This window comes from Nannospalax galili, unplaced genomic scaffold (assembly GCF_000622305.1).
Source record: "Nannospalax galili isolate Female #2095 unplaced genomic scaffold, S.galili_v1.0 scaffold1144, whole genome shotgun sequence".
NCBI lineage: Eukaryota > Metazoa > Chordata > Mammalia > Rodentia > Spalacidae > Nannospalax > Nannospalax galili.
The window spans coordinates 1,096,385-1,112,520 of NW_008351634.1; the positions used below are offsets into that span (position 1 = coordinate 1,096,385).

The following is a 16,136-nucleotide window of genomic DNA, read 5'->3' on the forward strand; positions in this document are numbered from 1 at the left end:
TCAGCAGGATATTGGTAATTGTGGGATATTGGACTATATCTTGTAGCATATCATTTAATTGGGCTGGAAAAGAAACAACCTAGGATAGACTAGGTTAGTGCTCGTGCTCCCTGCCTGAGGGGGATCATGGAGCTCTGTAGTGGAGCATTTGTAAGGGAGAGCCTCCTGTTTGACCACTGGCTTCAAGTGTTCCTAGTATTCTTTGTCAAGCTCTGACAAATCTTAACATACTACTGACCGTCCAGAGTTTGCTATCCCTGCGACTTTGACTGAACTTTAAAAAAAAAATTTTTTTAGTCTCACTATATGGCCCAGACTGGCCTTGAACTTGCAACCTTTTCCTTCAACCTCCCAAATGCTGGGAGTAGAGGCATGTACCCACTCCACCTTCCTAATATTCCCAGTGTCAAACAATGTTATTATGTACTTCGTACAAGATTGGAAATGAAGGCAGACATTAGAAAATGAGATATTGGTATAAGGGAGAATCAGGAGATCCACTTGAGCCTAGTGTGGTGACTCATGCCTTCAATCCTAACACTTGGTAGGCTGAGACAGGAGGATCACATGAGCATGAGTTCAAGACCAACCTAGGCAACAGAGTAATGCCCTATCTGGAAAAGAAAAAAAAAACAAAACTTTGCAATTAGTTGGTTAAGGTCACAGCAGTAATATCAGTGGTAATAGGAGGGCTAAAGGTCTCTTGCCCTGACAATAGCTCCCAGGTCCTCCCGCAAAGCTGCTCACTGGACATGTGGTCTGTGTTGGTCTGTGCAGTGCGCCTACACCTACTTTAAGCCTCTGGAGACCTGCATCAGCGAACAGCACGACTTACACTGGCATGATGGTGTGAAGAGGTTTTTCAGGTGTCCCTGTGGAAACAGGACTATCTCCCTTGACAGACTCCCAAAGAAGCACTGCAGGTATGAGAAATGTTCATATATGATACTTCCTATACGGTACCTGGGAACATGAAATCATCATCCCACGCCTTCTGATAGCTCCTCATATCCCTGAGACTAGAATTGGGGTTTTTTTGTTGTTGGGTTTTTGGTTGTGTTTTTTTAAATATTTTATTTATTTCATTTTATATGTATGAGTATACTGCCTGCATGTATGTAACTGCACATGTTGTGCAGTGCCGCAGAGGTCAGAAGAGGGCATCAGATTAACCTTGGAACTGGAGTTATAGATGGTTGTTAGCTGCCATGTGGGTGTTGGGAATCGAATCCAGATCCTCTGCAAGAGCAGTCACTGCTTTTAACTGCTAAGCCATCTCCAGCCCCCAAACTAGAATTGTTAATTGAGACCCCTAAGAGGCAGAGCCGTTCCCCTTGTGCTACTCTTTCTCCCATGCTCAAAAATGAATGTGGAATGAACAAATGGCAGGATGTGCATGGTGACATATGTAGCGTAAGCAAGGTGTCCACCCCATGCATAGAAGAACAAGACGCTCTTCAGCCACCAGGTGGCACTTTGTTTTTTGAGACGAGGCCTCCTTGTATCCTCAGCTAGTCTAGAACTCACTATATAGACCAGACACCTTAATCTCACAGAGATTTGCCTGCCTCTGCATCCTGAGTCCTGGGGTTTAAGGCATCTTGCAGGACTTTTTTAAGAATATTTCTGGCATGGTAGCACACGCCTTTAATCCCAGCACTTGGGAGGCAGAGGCAAGCAGTTCTCTGTGAGTTTGAGGCCAGCCTGATCTACATAGCAAATTCCAGGCCAGCTGGGACTACAGGGAGACCCTGTCTCAAAAACAAAAACAAAAAAAGAAAAAAAAAGAATGGTATTTCCTTTGGCCTCTCTTGTCAGTTCCTGACCTAAAACAGTCTCTTCTAATAAGCATAAATTAAAACCCAGGTTGTATTCATCACTACAGTACTCATAGCCCTACTGTACAATCATCTGAAATTCCATCTAAGTCTCCAGCTTACCAAGGAGTTGAAGACCATTTCTCAATTCATTGAAATGCTTATTCTTAGTAGCTCTAGTAAAGTAGCTTTAACAATAGATATGGTATACAATGTGAGTACCACCTTGAACAGCTCTTCCTTGAATGGATGCTTACTTCCCCTAAGTGACATCCCCACCCCCATTGTCTTTATGTGTGTGTGAGGGAGGCAGAGAAGGAGCTGTTAATGCCTCAGTACTGAGTAAGCCTACTTTTTCTGTTTCAGAAATTGTGGCCTCTACAAATGGGAACGGGACGGAATGTTAAAGGTATATATGTTAATCTGTTTTCTATTACTGCAACAAAAATTACCTCAGATAGTCAAAAAAAATAATTTGTCTGTGCTCAGTCTATGGTCTCATTCTTTTGGGGCCTGTGATGAGGCAGCATGTCATGGTGGGAGCATGTCACAAAAGAGGCTTGTTTATCTCATAGCTGAGAACAAAAAGGTTTGGATCTTATAGTTCCCTTTAGGGACTCAACCCCAGTGACCTGAGACTTCCCACTAGGTTCTATTACCTTCCAGGAGGACCTCGCTGGACCAAGGCTGTAACACATGGGTATTTGAGGGACATTCATTTGCAAGTTATAGCAATGTATCACTTGCATTCTGATTTGTAATTAAGTTGATGACCCAGAAAAATAATGCTAAGCCATTTCTTATTCATTCCCTCTCCTTTTTCTAGGAGAAGACGGGTCCAAAGATAGGAGGAGAAACCCTGTTACCAAGAGGGGAAGAACATGCGAAGTTTCTGAATAGTCTTAAATAACTCTAACCAGTCATTTTCCTTCAACCCACCTTACTTCTTAAGGCTCTGGAAAAGCAAGAGATTGACGCTGTACTGTCCATTTTCCTGTTTGACACTGTGAGAAACAAATGCTTGGTCAGCCCACAAGCTTTGCCTGTTTACTTTCCTCCACTGTGTCATTTTTCACTATATTTAACATTGACATGTAAGTAGGAAATCAAGATACCCTAGTCTTTCCTGTCCTCACTGCAGTCCTGCCTTGGAGCACTCACTCAAATTTTTGCCCCCAAACTGGAAGAGGAACTGAGACCTGTGCTTCTGGGTCTCTTTTAAAGACTGAGTGAACTTTTTATAATAGTGAAGGTCTAGTGTTATATGGACACCAGAAGCAAAAGAACTAATTTAGGTCAATTATCTCCCTACTTGTGGATTTTCTTTCCTTGTGTGTAAAATGAGGAAAATTGGCCTACTTAACCTAGTATTCTATCTTCCAACGCTCAAGTTCCTGATGACGATTATCACTGCCTTTAATATAGTCTTGACGTGCTGACAGTGGAAGCCACGTTCCCTTTTTTCTTCTGTTATTTCAGCTTTGCTCTTTGAAATGAAGTCACTGAACCACTTTGCGTATCAGCTCATTGGTGTATATGGAGAGAAACAGTGCTCTATACTCACAATATTGGGGCCTCAGAGATAGAAATTCCTAAAACTTCATCATTTTTCAGTATGCATTTATTTAATTATGGCTTAAAGAAATTTTAACCTGATAAAAACATATGTAACTTGAAGCATGACTAAAAAACAAACTGTAAAGATGGAATCCTGTAGACTTGGTGGGTTGTAGGTGTACTTCATTATGTGTGTGAAGACTTAAATGTCAAAACCAAGAGACTGTCCCAACAAACATTTAGTTTGGGAAATTCCACTAGCTGGACAACCTAGTTTTTCAAACACTATTTGACCTGCATGAATGCTGGTATAGTTTTAAAGCTGAATAAGATGGTAGGGTTATTGTTTTGGATTTTGAACTCTAGCTAGAAATGTTTAGATTTCCTCAGACAGTGTAACATCAGGAGCTTAGTACTGACAGAAGGTAGTAATGGAAGATTTGGGTTTTCAAGAACAAGAGGTGCAATTCACAAATCTAAGGTAATACATTGGATTTCATACAACTTTGTTTCTGCTCTACCTAGGTAGAAGGTGCTGAAAGTAGCCTGTATTTTCCCTAAGATCATTTTCTAATCACTGTGATTTTAGGAATACTGTCCTTGCAGTTGGGTTCTAGCTTTGGTTTTTAACTAACAAAGAAAAGAGTAAATTACTTATTAATAAGAACCCAAAAGCACTTGAAACTGATATTTTTAATAGCTCATTTAGGGTAGATTCTTTCCTTTTATAAATGTCAAACAGCAATGCATATGAAATAAGTGATACAGCTACATAGACCTTGAACTGCAGCTTGTTCTTTGAGTGATCTCCCTATGCGAAAAATGGGTTCCTATGAATGGAAGGCATCACAGGAATTTGTATTCATTTGTATGCTGTCTATGTGATGTTTAATATATTTGCAAAGCTTCATGGGGACCTAAGTCTGAGTGCCTTTCTTTGTAAATTTTAATTTGCATCTCTAAAATAATTTAAAAATACAATAGAGCCACTTCTCCTTGCACTGAATGTTGGAAGGCATTTGAATACTCAGGGGGTAAAAAGGGATAGAGAGAAAGCTACCCGTCAGCCTTGAAAATCTTCATCAATGAAATTAGTCTTTTAATCCTGCTTTTTAAGTGTTTTTATCAACAACTATTAAATGCTTTCATACAAATCCACTGTATGTGTTTCATTTACTTTTTAAAATTTTTATATCATTTTTTAAATTTTATGTGTATGAGTATTTTACCTACATGTATGTATGTAGACCACTTGCATGCCTGGTACTTTGGGGGGTCAGAAGAGAGTGGTAGAGCCCCTTGAATTGGAGTTACAGCTGATTGTAAGATACCATGTGGGTGCTAGGATCTGAACCTAGGTCCTGTGCAAGAGCAACCACTGCCCCTAACCAATGAGCCATCTTTTCAGCCCTTCATTTACTTCTTAATCTGATATTGCTTCTAAATTGTGTCATCACAGGCCATCAGAACAAAATAAGTACTTGGCTATTAACAGAAACGGGCTGGCTGTGTCCATTATGTAGAACCTGGTTGTTCTGAATGTATAATAGTCATGATAGAGTTTTTTCTGTGCCTTTTTTCTTTAATTTCAGTTTGTATAATATATTTTTTCTTTGAAAGTTTTGTGCATTTTTTTCTTTAGATTTCTATTTTTTAAAATTTTTACTGAATTTCTGTGTATTTTACACACAAAAAAAATCATCTTTATACCCCCTCCCCCCTTCCCCTTTGGCATCCAACTGGAGTTCATGCATTCTGTCATTTGTGTTAAGGCCTATCATGTAAAGTTAGTGTCCCCAGATGTCCCTCAGTGTAAGTTCATCCACTGGGATCTAGTCAGCCTATCTAGAGTCCCTCCCTTTAAGAAGATCAGCTCTTCCTCACCCACCAGTAATCATCTGCCAATAATTCTTTGACTAATATTGGGGCCTGCTGCTCATTTCCACAGTTCTTTGATGGGTTTTTGTCTGCTTAAGTTTGCATGGGTCTGCATGCTGACACCATTGCTATAGGTTCATATGAGACATGTCCCAGGCACCTGTAGGACTATTTCCTTATGGTCACCTCCTCCCTGACTTAACAATTTTTCTGCTCCCTTCTGCCAATAATTCTTTGACTAATATTGGGGCCTGCTGCTCATTTCCACAGTTCTTTGATGGGTTTTTGTCTGCTTAAGTTTGCATGGGTCTGCATGCTGACACCATTGCTATAGGTTCATATGAGACATGTCCCAGGCACCTGTAGGACTATTTCCTTATGGTCACCTCCTCCCTGACTTAACAATTTTTCTGCTCCCTCTTCCACGATGATTCCTGAGCCCTGGGTGGATGGATATAGGAATCCTATCCAAGGACCCCACTCTGTGGGACCCTTAGTCTCTGCATTTTGGGCCATTTGTGACCTTTTGCAATAGGGTCTTTTTGGCCCTCTGCTGCTTGAGGGAGCTTCATTGATGAGAACTGAAAGATGCATGTTCCATGAGCCTTAGGTGTAGAAGTTGCACCCTTATGTGCTACTTAGGCTTGGGCGGTTCACAGACAGTCTCTGTGTGACCAGTTGTGGAATTCTGTAATTATCTCTGACTCTTGGAAAAGAAGCTTCTTGAATGGGTGGTGACTGGGGTACTTGTCTATAAATTTAAGGATCCATATGTTGCACATAGTAAGAAACTACATTTGTTTAGGGATGTGACAACCTTGGAGTTTTCTCTAAGATCTATGACCTTTCCGCCTATGCATTTGGCTATGTTTACAGTACCACACATGAGTTTCTTCCAATTGCGTGGGCTCTAAGTCCAATTAGGTAGCTGTTGATTACCCCCAAGATAAAAGTGCCACTACTGCACCAGTGTCATTTGCTGTGCTGGTCGTTGATGAGGTTTTTAGGCCTTGAAGCTGGCCATCGATGCCTTCCAAAGCTACTATGAGAGCTCGATTTCAAAGGAGGTGACTTACAGGTAAGTTCCAGCTTCATGGCTCTGAATCCTGTGTCCAGAGTATGTCCTGTCTTTAGCATTTTGATCATACCTGTCTAATTCACTCTAGTGTCTCACCCAGAAGTATTTTCTAAGCTTTATTTTTTTATGTGCATGAGTGTATTGCCTGCATGTACATAAGTGCACCTTTGTCCTGCAGTGCCCACAGAGGATCCCCCTGTGTCAGATCCCCCTGGAACTGGATCCCCCTGTGTCAGATCCCCCTGGAACTGGAGTTATAAACATAGTTCTTAGCTGCCATATGGATGTTGATATTTAATCCTAGGACTTCTGCAAGAGCAGCCAGTACTCTTAACCACTGAGCCATCCCTCCAGCCCCCCCCCCCAATTTTTTTTTAAGAAGAGTTAATTTGGCTTACACGTCATAGTTCATCCTTGAGGGATGAACTTGAGGGAAATCAGGGCAGGAACCTGGAGGCAGGAGCTGAAATAAAGAATGGTGCTTACTGGCTTGCCCCTCTGGCCCATGCTCAGTCTGTTTTCTTATACAACCCAGGACCACCTGCCCAGAGATGACACCACCCACAGTGGGCTGGGCTCCCACATCAATAATCAAGAAAATACCTCAAGACATACCCACAGGTCAGTCTGATAGAGGAAATCCCCCAACTCAGGTTCCCTCTTCTTGGGTGTGTCAAGTCGATAACTGAAGCTATTCAGCACAATCTCCCTGTAGCCCCCAGTTGACCTGGAACTTGCTATAGACCAGGTTGGCCTGAATATTACATATTTGTCTGTTCCTGCCTCCTGAGTGAAGGGATTAAAGGCGTGCTTCACCATACCACACTCAACGTGTCATATTTGTTTCAGAGTATGATGCTTTGAAGGTTGACTGTGCTCCAGGGGATGGAGCATTTGGGGAACACACATTAGACTTGAGTGAGCCTTAAAAATAGTAGAGACCATGAAGTGAGAGAGGTAGGGAGGCAAATCTGGTTCTGAATGGAGGTGGGGAGGGGTTCTGAATATGATTAAAATACAATGTATGACATTCTCAATAAAACATTATTTTAAAAAATACACCTAAGATAAACACATCTGTCTTTCTTGGTGCTTTTCAGCTCAGCAGCATCCACTACTTTCCTGATACAAAACCCAGGTGTAAGAGTCTTTTTCTTAGATACTGGGAGAGAGGAGAATATTAAAAAAAAGGAAAAGATGAAAAGAAAAGTCAGAGGTGGGGAGAAGGCAGAGGTGGGATGAGGGCTTGGATGGGAAGAAAGGTAGAAAGCAGGGGAGAGAAAGGCTAGGAAGGCATCCGAGGAAGCTGTTACTCTCTGTCCCAAAGGGTTCTTATTAACAAGATGAAATGGGATAATGAATGGGGAAAAATATAGTAGAGCCACCCTTCAGTGTCTGTGAGTCTGGCTCCCCCTCTCAGACACTCAAGTCCATGGATGATTCGGTCCCTTGTGTAAATGGTATCATGTTTGAAATGCAATCCACACCAATTCTCCTTTGTCTGCAAAATCTTCTCTGTAGTACATAAAATACTGAATACAATGTAAATGTTACTAAATAGTTATATTACATTGTTTAGTGATAATGATGAGAAATAAACTAATGTGTTCAGCACTGAAACAACCATATTTGGCCTAACTCCACATTTGACACAGGGTTGACTGAGTTAAGAGGGTACAGTTAACCAATTCTGTATAGTCAAGGCATTTCTTCATGTCACAATTGCATTTCTAATTTTCTTTTTGTCTACATGTATATGCATTCGTATGTGTTTGCAGGTGTGTGTGCACATGTGTACATGATGTAAAGGTCAGAGTCCAATGTCCAGTGTCATTCTCAGTTGCTCTGTATCTTGATCTTTGAGATAAAGTCTCTCATTGAACTTACAGCTCATCAATTAAGTAAGACTTGCTGGCCAGTGAGTACCAGGAATCCACCTGTTTCTGTCTCCCTAGCACTGCAATTACAAGTGTAGTACCACGCCCAGCTTTTTAGGTGGGTTCTGAGGGGTCAAACTCAGGTCTTCATGTTTGTGCAGCAAGCACTGTAACAATGGAGACACCGTCCCAACCCCTATAATTTTCCCTTGTTCAGTGTCTTTAGTTTTGTTTTGTTTGTTTGTTTTTGTTGGATATTCCACCAGCAGCTCAAAGCCAAAATATTTCACCTAGAAGACATTATTTTACTGTCAAACCAGCTTCCATCTCCTCTACCTCTGACAGTCAATGAAGTTGCAAAACCCTCTTACCTCCAACCTGGGAGACAAACAGCAGGTCCTCTTTCATGTCCAGTTGGACATCAGACTGTGCTGAGCCTCCAGACACCTCACGATGCAGCTGCCACCCCCTGATGGAAGCTCCCAAGCTCTGGAAGCTTGAAGCCCTTGAGTTCGTCTCCCATGCTCTGGAAGCTGTGTCTTGTAAACCACGATTTTTCTCCAACTTGAGTCCCCCATAGTTGAAAATTTGGTCTTCACAGAACACGTCTTCTCGCATAAGTTCTGTGTTACAGAGCATTCTCTGATGCCTATTTCCTACAGGAAAAAATGCCGCATGCAGAGCTCCCACAAGCTGCAGTTCCTTGGCTTGTCTTACATTTTCCTCCACATTCCTTCTTTCTTTGGAGAACTTCATGTTGCTTTTCATTTCCTTATGCCTAGACCCCTTTTTCCTTGTGTTTAGTTTCATAACCCTGCTCTTTCCAATCGAGTTCTAGGAAGCTTTCTCTAATAATATTCCTTTCTTTTTTAAGTTTGTTTTTATTAAATTTTGTTGTATTTCAGACAGAATATCTCAAACAATCTGAATCATCTTTATAGCCCCGTCCCCACCAGCACCCTCCCATAACCCCTCCACTGGAACCCATATACTCTGTCCTGGGTGTTAAGGCTCACTGTCAAGTCAGTGTCCCCAGACATTCCCCAGTGCAAGTCCATCCACTTGTGGTCTAGTCAGATCCTTCTCATCTATCCATCCAAACACCTATCATTTTCTTTCTTTTTTAAAAAATATTTTTATTTTATGTGTATGCATGTATGTGTGAACATACGTAAGTGCACCCGTGTCATACAATCCCCGCAGAGGACAGAAAAGACTGTCATATCCCCTGGAACTGGAGTTATGGACAGTTGTTAGCTGCCATGTGGGTGCTGGGATTCAAACCTGGGTCTTCTGCAAGAACAGTGTTCTTAACTGCTGAGCCATCTCTCCAACCCCCCCTTTTTTTAACAGAGCATAGGGTGGGGGTTTATTTACAGAGCAGTGGGTGCCCCCCATTTATGACTGCACTGGAAAGTCCACACTCAGATCCTGTGACTTCCCGTCACATGCAGAAAATGATGAGAGAGGTGCTTCCTGGCATTCTCGGCTAATATATCCTTAGCCCCTCCCCATCAGTGGACATGTAGCTAAGGTCCACCGATTGGTTGGGAGGGGTAGCTGACTTACCCCCTCGACTCCTTGATGAGCATGGGAAGGAGGTATGGCTATCACTTGCCAGAATAGTGGTTAGAGGGCACTTCCAGTTAACACTCCACCCCTTCCTCCAGCTCTTACATTCTTTCTACCACCCTCTTCCACTAAAGTCCCTGAGCCTTGGAGGGGGTGGTAGGTGTGGGGTGATCCTCCTATTGTGGCAGGGCACTGAACTTTCAGGTCTCTGCATCATCAGTTTTCCATGGGCTGATGGCCCATTTCAGTGGGATTCCATCTACACTACGTGGAGGCCCGATCCAGGCACTCTTAGGCCGTCTACTGAGATCTCAGCCCCTACACTAATGGAGGTCGGAACAAACTCTTTCAGGCTGTCTGCTAAGGTCCCAGAAATATTTTTTTAATATTGTATTATTTTATGTGTATGTGTGCATTGCCTGTGTGTGTGTAAGAGCATTTGTGTCATGCAATGCTCTTGAGGGACAGAAGAGGGTGTCATATATCCTGGAACTGGAATTGCAAACAGTTGTTAGCTGCCATGTAGGTGCTGGGATTCGAATCTGGGTCTTCTGCAAAAATATTCAGTATTTACCGCTGAGCCATCTCTCCGCCCCTCAGAAATACTTTTAAAAAAGAAAGAAAAAGATGTGAAGATGGCTCAGGGGCTAAGAGCACTGGCTGCTCTTGCAGAGGACCTGGTTTCAGTTCCAGGGCATCCAGTGTCCTCTTCTGATTTTAAGAAGTTTGCACACATGTGATGCACTTACATACTTGTAGGCAAAGCACTCATACACATAAAATTTTTAAAATGGGCCGGGCGTGGTGGCACATGCCTTTAATCCCAGCACTCGGGAGGCAGAGGCAGGTGGATCTCTGTGAGTTCAAGGCCAGCCTGGTCTACATAGTGAGTTCCAGGACAGCTGGGGCTACAGGGAGACCCTGTCTCAAAAAGACAAAACAAAACAAAACAAACAAAAAAAAAAAAAAATTTTTTTTTTTTTTTTTAAGGAATTTAAAAGAAAGAAAATCCTGTGGCTGGAGAGACTGCCCAGCAGTTAAGAACACTTGGTACTTTCACAGAGCACTTTAGGCCAGTTCCAAGCATCCACACTGGGCAGTTTACAGCCACTTGTAACTCCAACTCCAGAGAATCTGATGCCTTCTGGCCTCCATGAGCATCCACACACGTGATATAAATGCACACAGACATAAGACACATAAATTTAAAAAAATATATTAATGAAGTTCTACATTTTCCAATATTTGAGAAAGAAATGAAAAAGACAAATTGGCTAAAGTTGACAGCGATTTGTAAAAAGCCTTAGAATAATTTTTTAAAGTACAGTTGCTAGGGGATTGGGGTATAACTCAACGATACAGCTTTGGCCTGGTACCTTATGTAGTGATGTGTCCTCAGGAACCTATTACTCTGTGCATGTGTTGTCTGAATCACCACAAAAGCACTGCAAATATTGATTTGAAGGTTACAGATTAGTTTGAATGATTAGGTAAATTAGAAATACAAATAGTGACTTTATATCCTAGAAGAGGATCCAGTTGGGAATATCACATTTTGCAAATCAGAAGTTGGTAAATAATTTAGAAATGAGGTCTGAGGTCATGATTAGATCCACTTCTAGTGACTGCCAGAGCAGAGTTTCTTTAGTGATATTCTAGAAATAAACTGTTCTAAGGTATACTATGCCACATGTGTGCAGTGCCTATAGAGGCCAGAAGACGGCATCAAATCCCCAGGAGCTGATATGGGTGCTAGGAAATGAACTCGGGTTTTCTGGAATAGCAGCAAATGCTTTTAATGCTGAGCCCCTTGTCAGCCCTTTTAAATTTAGCTGTTCTTATAGATGTGTAGTGGCATCTCACTGTGGCTTTAATTTGCATTTTCCTTATGACCAATACTGTTGAGCATCTTTTCATGTGCTATGGACCATTCATATGTTTGTGTGTATCATTTGGCTGGATTAGAAGAGTCCTTTCTATATTATGGATACAAATGCCTTCTTTCACCATAAAGGATCATGGAGGTTTTTTGTCTGATCTGTAAAATGAAATATAATGGCCATATTCTTGATCTTGAATGAGTGGGTATATTAAGTATATAACAAACCAAAATGAAACAAAAAACCGTAAGTGATAGATAATGTCCACACATGCCACTGCACATATGGAGGTCAGAGGACAGTTTGCATGAGTGAGTGCTTGCCTTCCAATGTCCCAGGGATCACTCACCTAGGTCATCAGACTTGGCATCAGGCACTTTCACTCTCTGAGCCATTCTTATCACCCTAAATTATGAAAACTTTGCCAAAGCATTAGAACATAACTGTTTAGAAAATTAGTTAGAAATGAAATAACCAATCAAATAGGGGAAACATGACAAGTGCTCAGACTATGCAAAACTCATTCTGGAACCTGGAAAAATCACCAGCCCCTTCCTAAAAACTCTAAGTGAATAGATGTATATGATATAAGCTTTCAAAAATCACTCCTACAGGGCTCGAGACATGGCTCAGTGGTTAAGAGCACAGGCTTCTCTTGCAGAAGACCCAGGTTCAGTTCCCAGCACCTGCACGGTGGCTAGCAATCATCCATAACTCCAGTTCTAGGGGATCAGCACCCTCTTTTGTCCTCTGTGGGCACCACATGGCATGGGTGCTCTTACGTACATGCAGATATTGCATTCATGCACATAAAATAAATTTTTTTTTAAAAATCACCCCTAGGGAGGGACTCATCAGTTAAGAGCACTGGCTACTCTTGCAGAGAACCTGGGTTCAGTTTCTAACACCCACATGGTGGCTAACAACTGTCCAAAACTCTAGTTCTAGGGGACCTGATGCTCTTTTCTGGCCTCACAGCACATGTACATTTACATACATGCAAGCAAAACAGTCATATACATAAATACCTCCCTCCCCCCAATTTTTTAAATCACCCATAGAACACACAGTTTCTTTTGTTATTTTCATTTGCTTTTGGTAGGGCCAGGGATTGAGCCCAGGACTTTGAACATGGTAAGCATGTGTTTACCACGCTGCCTCCTAACGCCACCCTCAATTTTTTTAAAAGATGTGAAACTGATGAATAAAAACAAATTTATCCTTTGACAAAATTTTTCTCAACCACTTACCTGTAACCTCTTCAGAATGAGGGGCTCGAATTAAAGAACAGAGAAGCATTAAAAACATGTTCCAGAAGCCACACTTTTTAAACTTTTAACTATCAGATATTTTTGCCCAGTTTTAAATTGAATTCTTGAGACTCTCATAAAATATTACTATATTTAGATCCCCTTTCATATCTGTACCCACCCTTACTAGCCCGCCACAAAATTTTATATACATGTATATGTATATAGGTATGGCCCATAGAATGTCATCTTTGTATCTTCAAATGCCCTTTGGTGTGGGTTCTTCCACTAAAATTTGGTCAGCCTACCAAGAGTCTCACCATTAACCAAGACTGAATCTTCCCTTCCCAGCAGCCATTGGCTGCCAATAGTTCCTCAGGTAGGGTTGGGGTTTCTTCCCCACTTCTCCGTGTCTATGCTGTGATTTTGTCTTGTTTGAACTTGCATGGGACTTGTGCGTGTTGTCATTGTATCTTGAGTTCATATGAGTAACTGACCTACTGTCTGGAAAACCATTTTCTTATGGTCATCCACCTCCTCTGGCTCTTACAGTCTTTCCACCTTCTCTTCCACAGTGATCTCTGAGCTTTGGGAGGAAGAAGTTTGATATAGGTGTCCTATTCAGCGATAACTAGTCTGCAGCCTCTTATTCCCTTATTGACCAGTTGGCGTTCCCTGTGTTAATCAACATCTGCTGTACAAAGAAGCTTTTCTGCTGAGGGTTGAGAGAGATGTATTAATCTATGGGTATAATAAGTCATTAGAGATCATACATATTTAGAGATTATACATATTTAGTAGAATAATTGTATTAGGCTTTCTCCCATGGCCTGTGGGCTGTCTAGCCTCAGGTTCCTAGGCCTGATATGAATGTCAGGTATGGGCTCCATCCCCTGAAGTGAACCATAATTTCAATTAGTGGGTAGTTGGTTACTCCTATAATACTCATGCCACTATTGAACCAGTGGGCCTATGTGGCCACTGGGGGCAGCCATGGGACCTGAATGGATTATCACAGAACTGAAAATAGAACAGGGGACCCAGGGCTTCCATGCATATGAGTGCTGATTGCATATGAGTTGATGATTATTGCATCATCAACTTTGCTTTATTCTCATACTCATTAGAGCTACAGCTGAACGTTTATAGAACAGTGAACAATAATAAAAATGCTGGAATACAGCAGTTCAGAAAAATATAATGAGCAAGATAACATTATCAACATAGTATGCCTTCTTGGGAGATCAAATGTCTCCTGAGAAACTAGGGGAGCACCAGCATTCCAGAGATAACTCCCAGCAAGAATTCTTGCATAAACTTTCTCTAGACATACATGCTCAAGCTTCAGTTTAATTCACCAAGCCTTTTTTAAAGTCATAGGAACACTAGTTTACAATCCCTTCAGGCTTATCTTGCCAGGCCAGTTGTAACTCGCAGGACTCACAGCTAGATAAGTTTCATGGTAAATTTTCTCTTCAGGTAGCATCCTTAACACCTTCCAGCACTATGAAAAATAGCCAATTGAGATGAGTCAGCACCAGCTTGATTTCTCCTTGTTTGTTCTACAGTTCATGAATGTAGTGTCTTCAGCAATAGAGTCTTACCATGAAGTTCTGGTGGGTAACCAAGAGCAGGGGCAATGGCCAGTATTGTGTGAGTGTCTCTGAGACTCCTGGTCAACAGCTTCAAGAGAAGGAGTATGTTCCTGGCATTGGGAGAAGCTACACTTTTGACAAGACCAGCCTCTAGAAGTAAAAATTTCTCTGTTACTAGTTTCCTATGAAATGTGGCTGGTCCTGTTACCTTTGGCATTCTTCTCACCAAGGAATGACAGCACTTGGCTTTTAGTAAAGGAATTCTAGACTCAATTTGAAAACTATAAGTAAAAAGAACCCATTGTTAAGGAGGGGGGTGAGTGGAGTAAAAGAGTTCTTACTTGGCCCCTTTGCTGTCAGAGTTCTTTATCTAGAGCCAGCATGCCAAGTATGGCCACTGAAGAAACAAGGGCAAGCTGCCAACTGTCTCCGGCTTTCTCCTAAGGTCTGGATCCCTCCAGGAAAGATGTCCTCAGGAATTTGGGGGTTGGACTGGCCTGTGAGCCAGGCCCAGGGAAGATGCTGGTCTTGGGCAGCTGGTGGCTGCGCCACCCAGGGATGCAAAGGGAGGTGGGAATGGGAAGAGGCCTCAAGGGCTCTTGGGGACTGCAGGGAGGAACTGGGTTGGTCTGGATGCACAGGATCAGGAAGCAGTGGTGACTCCAAGCAGAGAGGTCAGCCCTGGTGTCTGGAGTGCCAAGACAAGAAATGGGCCAGTACCCAGGCTAGGAAGAGAGATGGGAGCGGGGAAGTTGGGAGGGTGAATGAGGCTGCAGGAGTCAAGACGCAGTGGGCACCAATGAACTTACCCAGGAAGGAGGATGGCGGGTTGTGCAGCCCAGAGAAGCAGAGGGCGGTGAGGGAAGGACAAGGGCCAAAGGGCACCTGGGGACCTCAAGAAGGAACTGGGTTCATCTGGATGCATAGGATCAGGAAGCAGTGGTGGTCCTTGGCTAGGGGTCAGTCCAGGAAAGAGGCTGGCCAGTTGTGCAGCCCAAGGAAGCAGAGGGAGATGAGGGTGGAACCAGGCCCAGAGGGTTCCTGGAGACCGTGAGAAGGAACTGGGTTGGTCTGGATGCAAAGGATCAGGAAGCAGTGGTGGTTCTGGGGCCCAGCGGTCATCCCCTGTGTCTGGGGTGCCAAGACAAAGAATGGGACAGTACTCAGGCTAAGAGGAGAGCTAGTTGCCTTTTTTTGAGACAGGATCTCCCTGCAGCCCCAGCTGACCTGGAACTCACTATGTAGCCCTGGCTTTTATCTCACATATATCTGCCTGCCTCTGCCTCCTGAATGCCAGGATCAAAGGCATATGCCACAACAACCAGCCACGTATCTATTTATTTTATATGTATGAGTGTATTGCCTGTGTGTAAGTAAGCACACCCATATCATGTAATACCCATGGAGGTCAGAAGAAGGTGTCAGTTCCCTTGAAACTGGATTTACAGACAGTTGTTAGCCTCCATATAGATGCTGGGAACCAAACCCAGGCCCTCTACAAGAGCATCCAGTGCTCTTAACTGCTGAGCCATCTCTCGAGTCCCTGCTTTTGGTTTTTCCTTTCTTTCTTTCTTTCTTTCTTTCTTTCTTTCTTTCTTTCTTTCTTTTTTTTTTGTTTTTTTCTTTTTTTTT

At 42.5% G+C, this 16,136-nt stretch overlaps 1 protein-coding gene across 5 annotated transcripts in view; it reads left to right on the forward strand.

Annotated features, from left to right (window-relative positions):
- Positions 1-4,383, forward strand: part of Mcm10 (minichromosome maintenance 10 replication initiation factor) — a 39,930-nt gene extending 35,547 nt beyond the window's left edge. For all 5 annotated transcript variants that reach the window (XM_029553762.1, XM_008848536.3, XM_029553764.1 and 2 more), the window contains 2 exons: positions 2,184-2,226; positions 2,644-4,383. In XM_029553762.1, coding sequence (XP_029409622.1) covers positions 2,184-2,226; positions 2,644-2,727 — 127 coding nt within the window. In that variant the 3' untranslated portion in view covers positions 2,728-4,383. The remainder of the gene's footprint in view (positions 1-2,183; positions 2,227-2,643) is intronic.
- Positions 4,384-16,136: the final 11,753 nt, after the last annotated feature.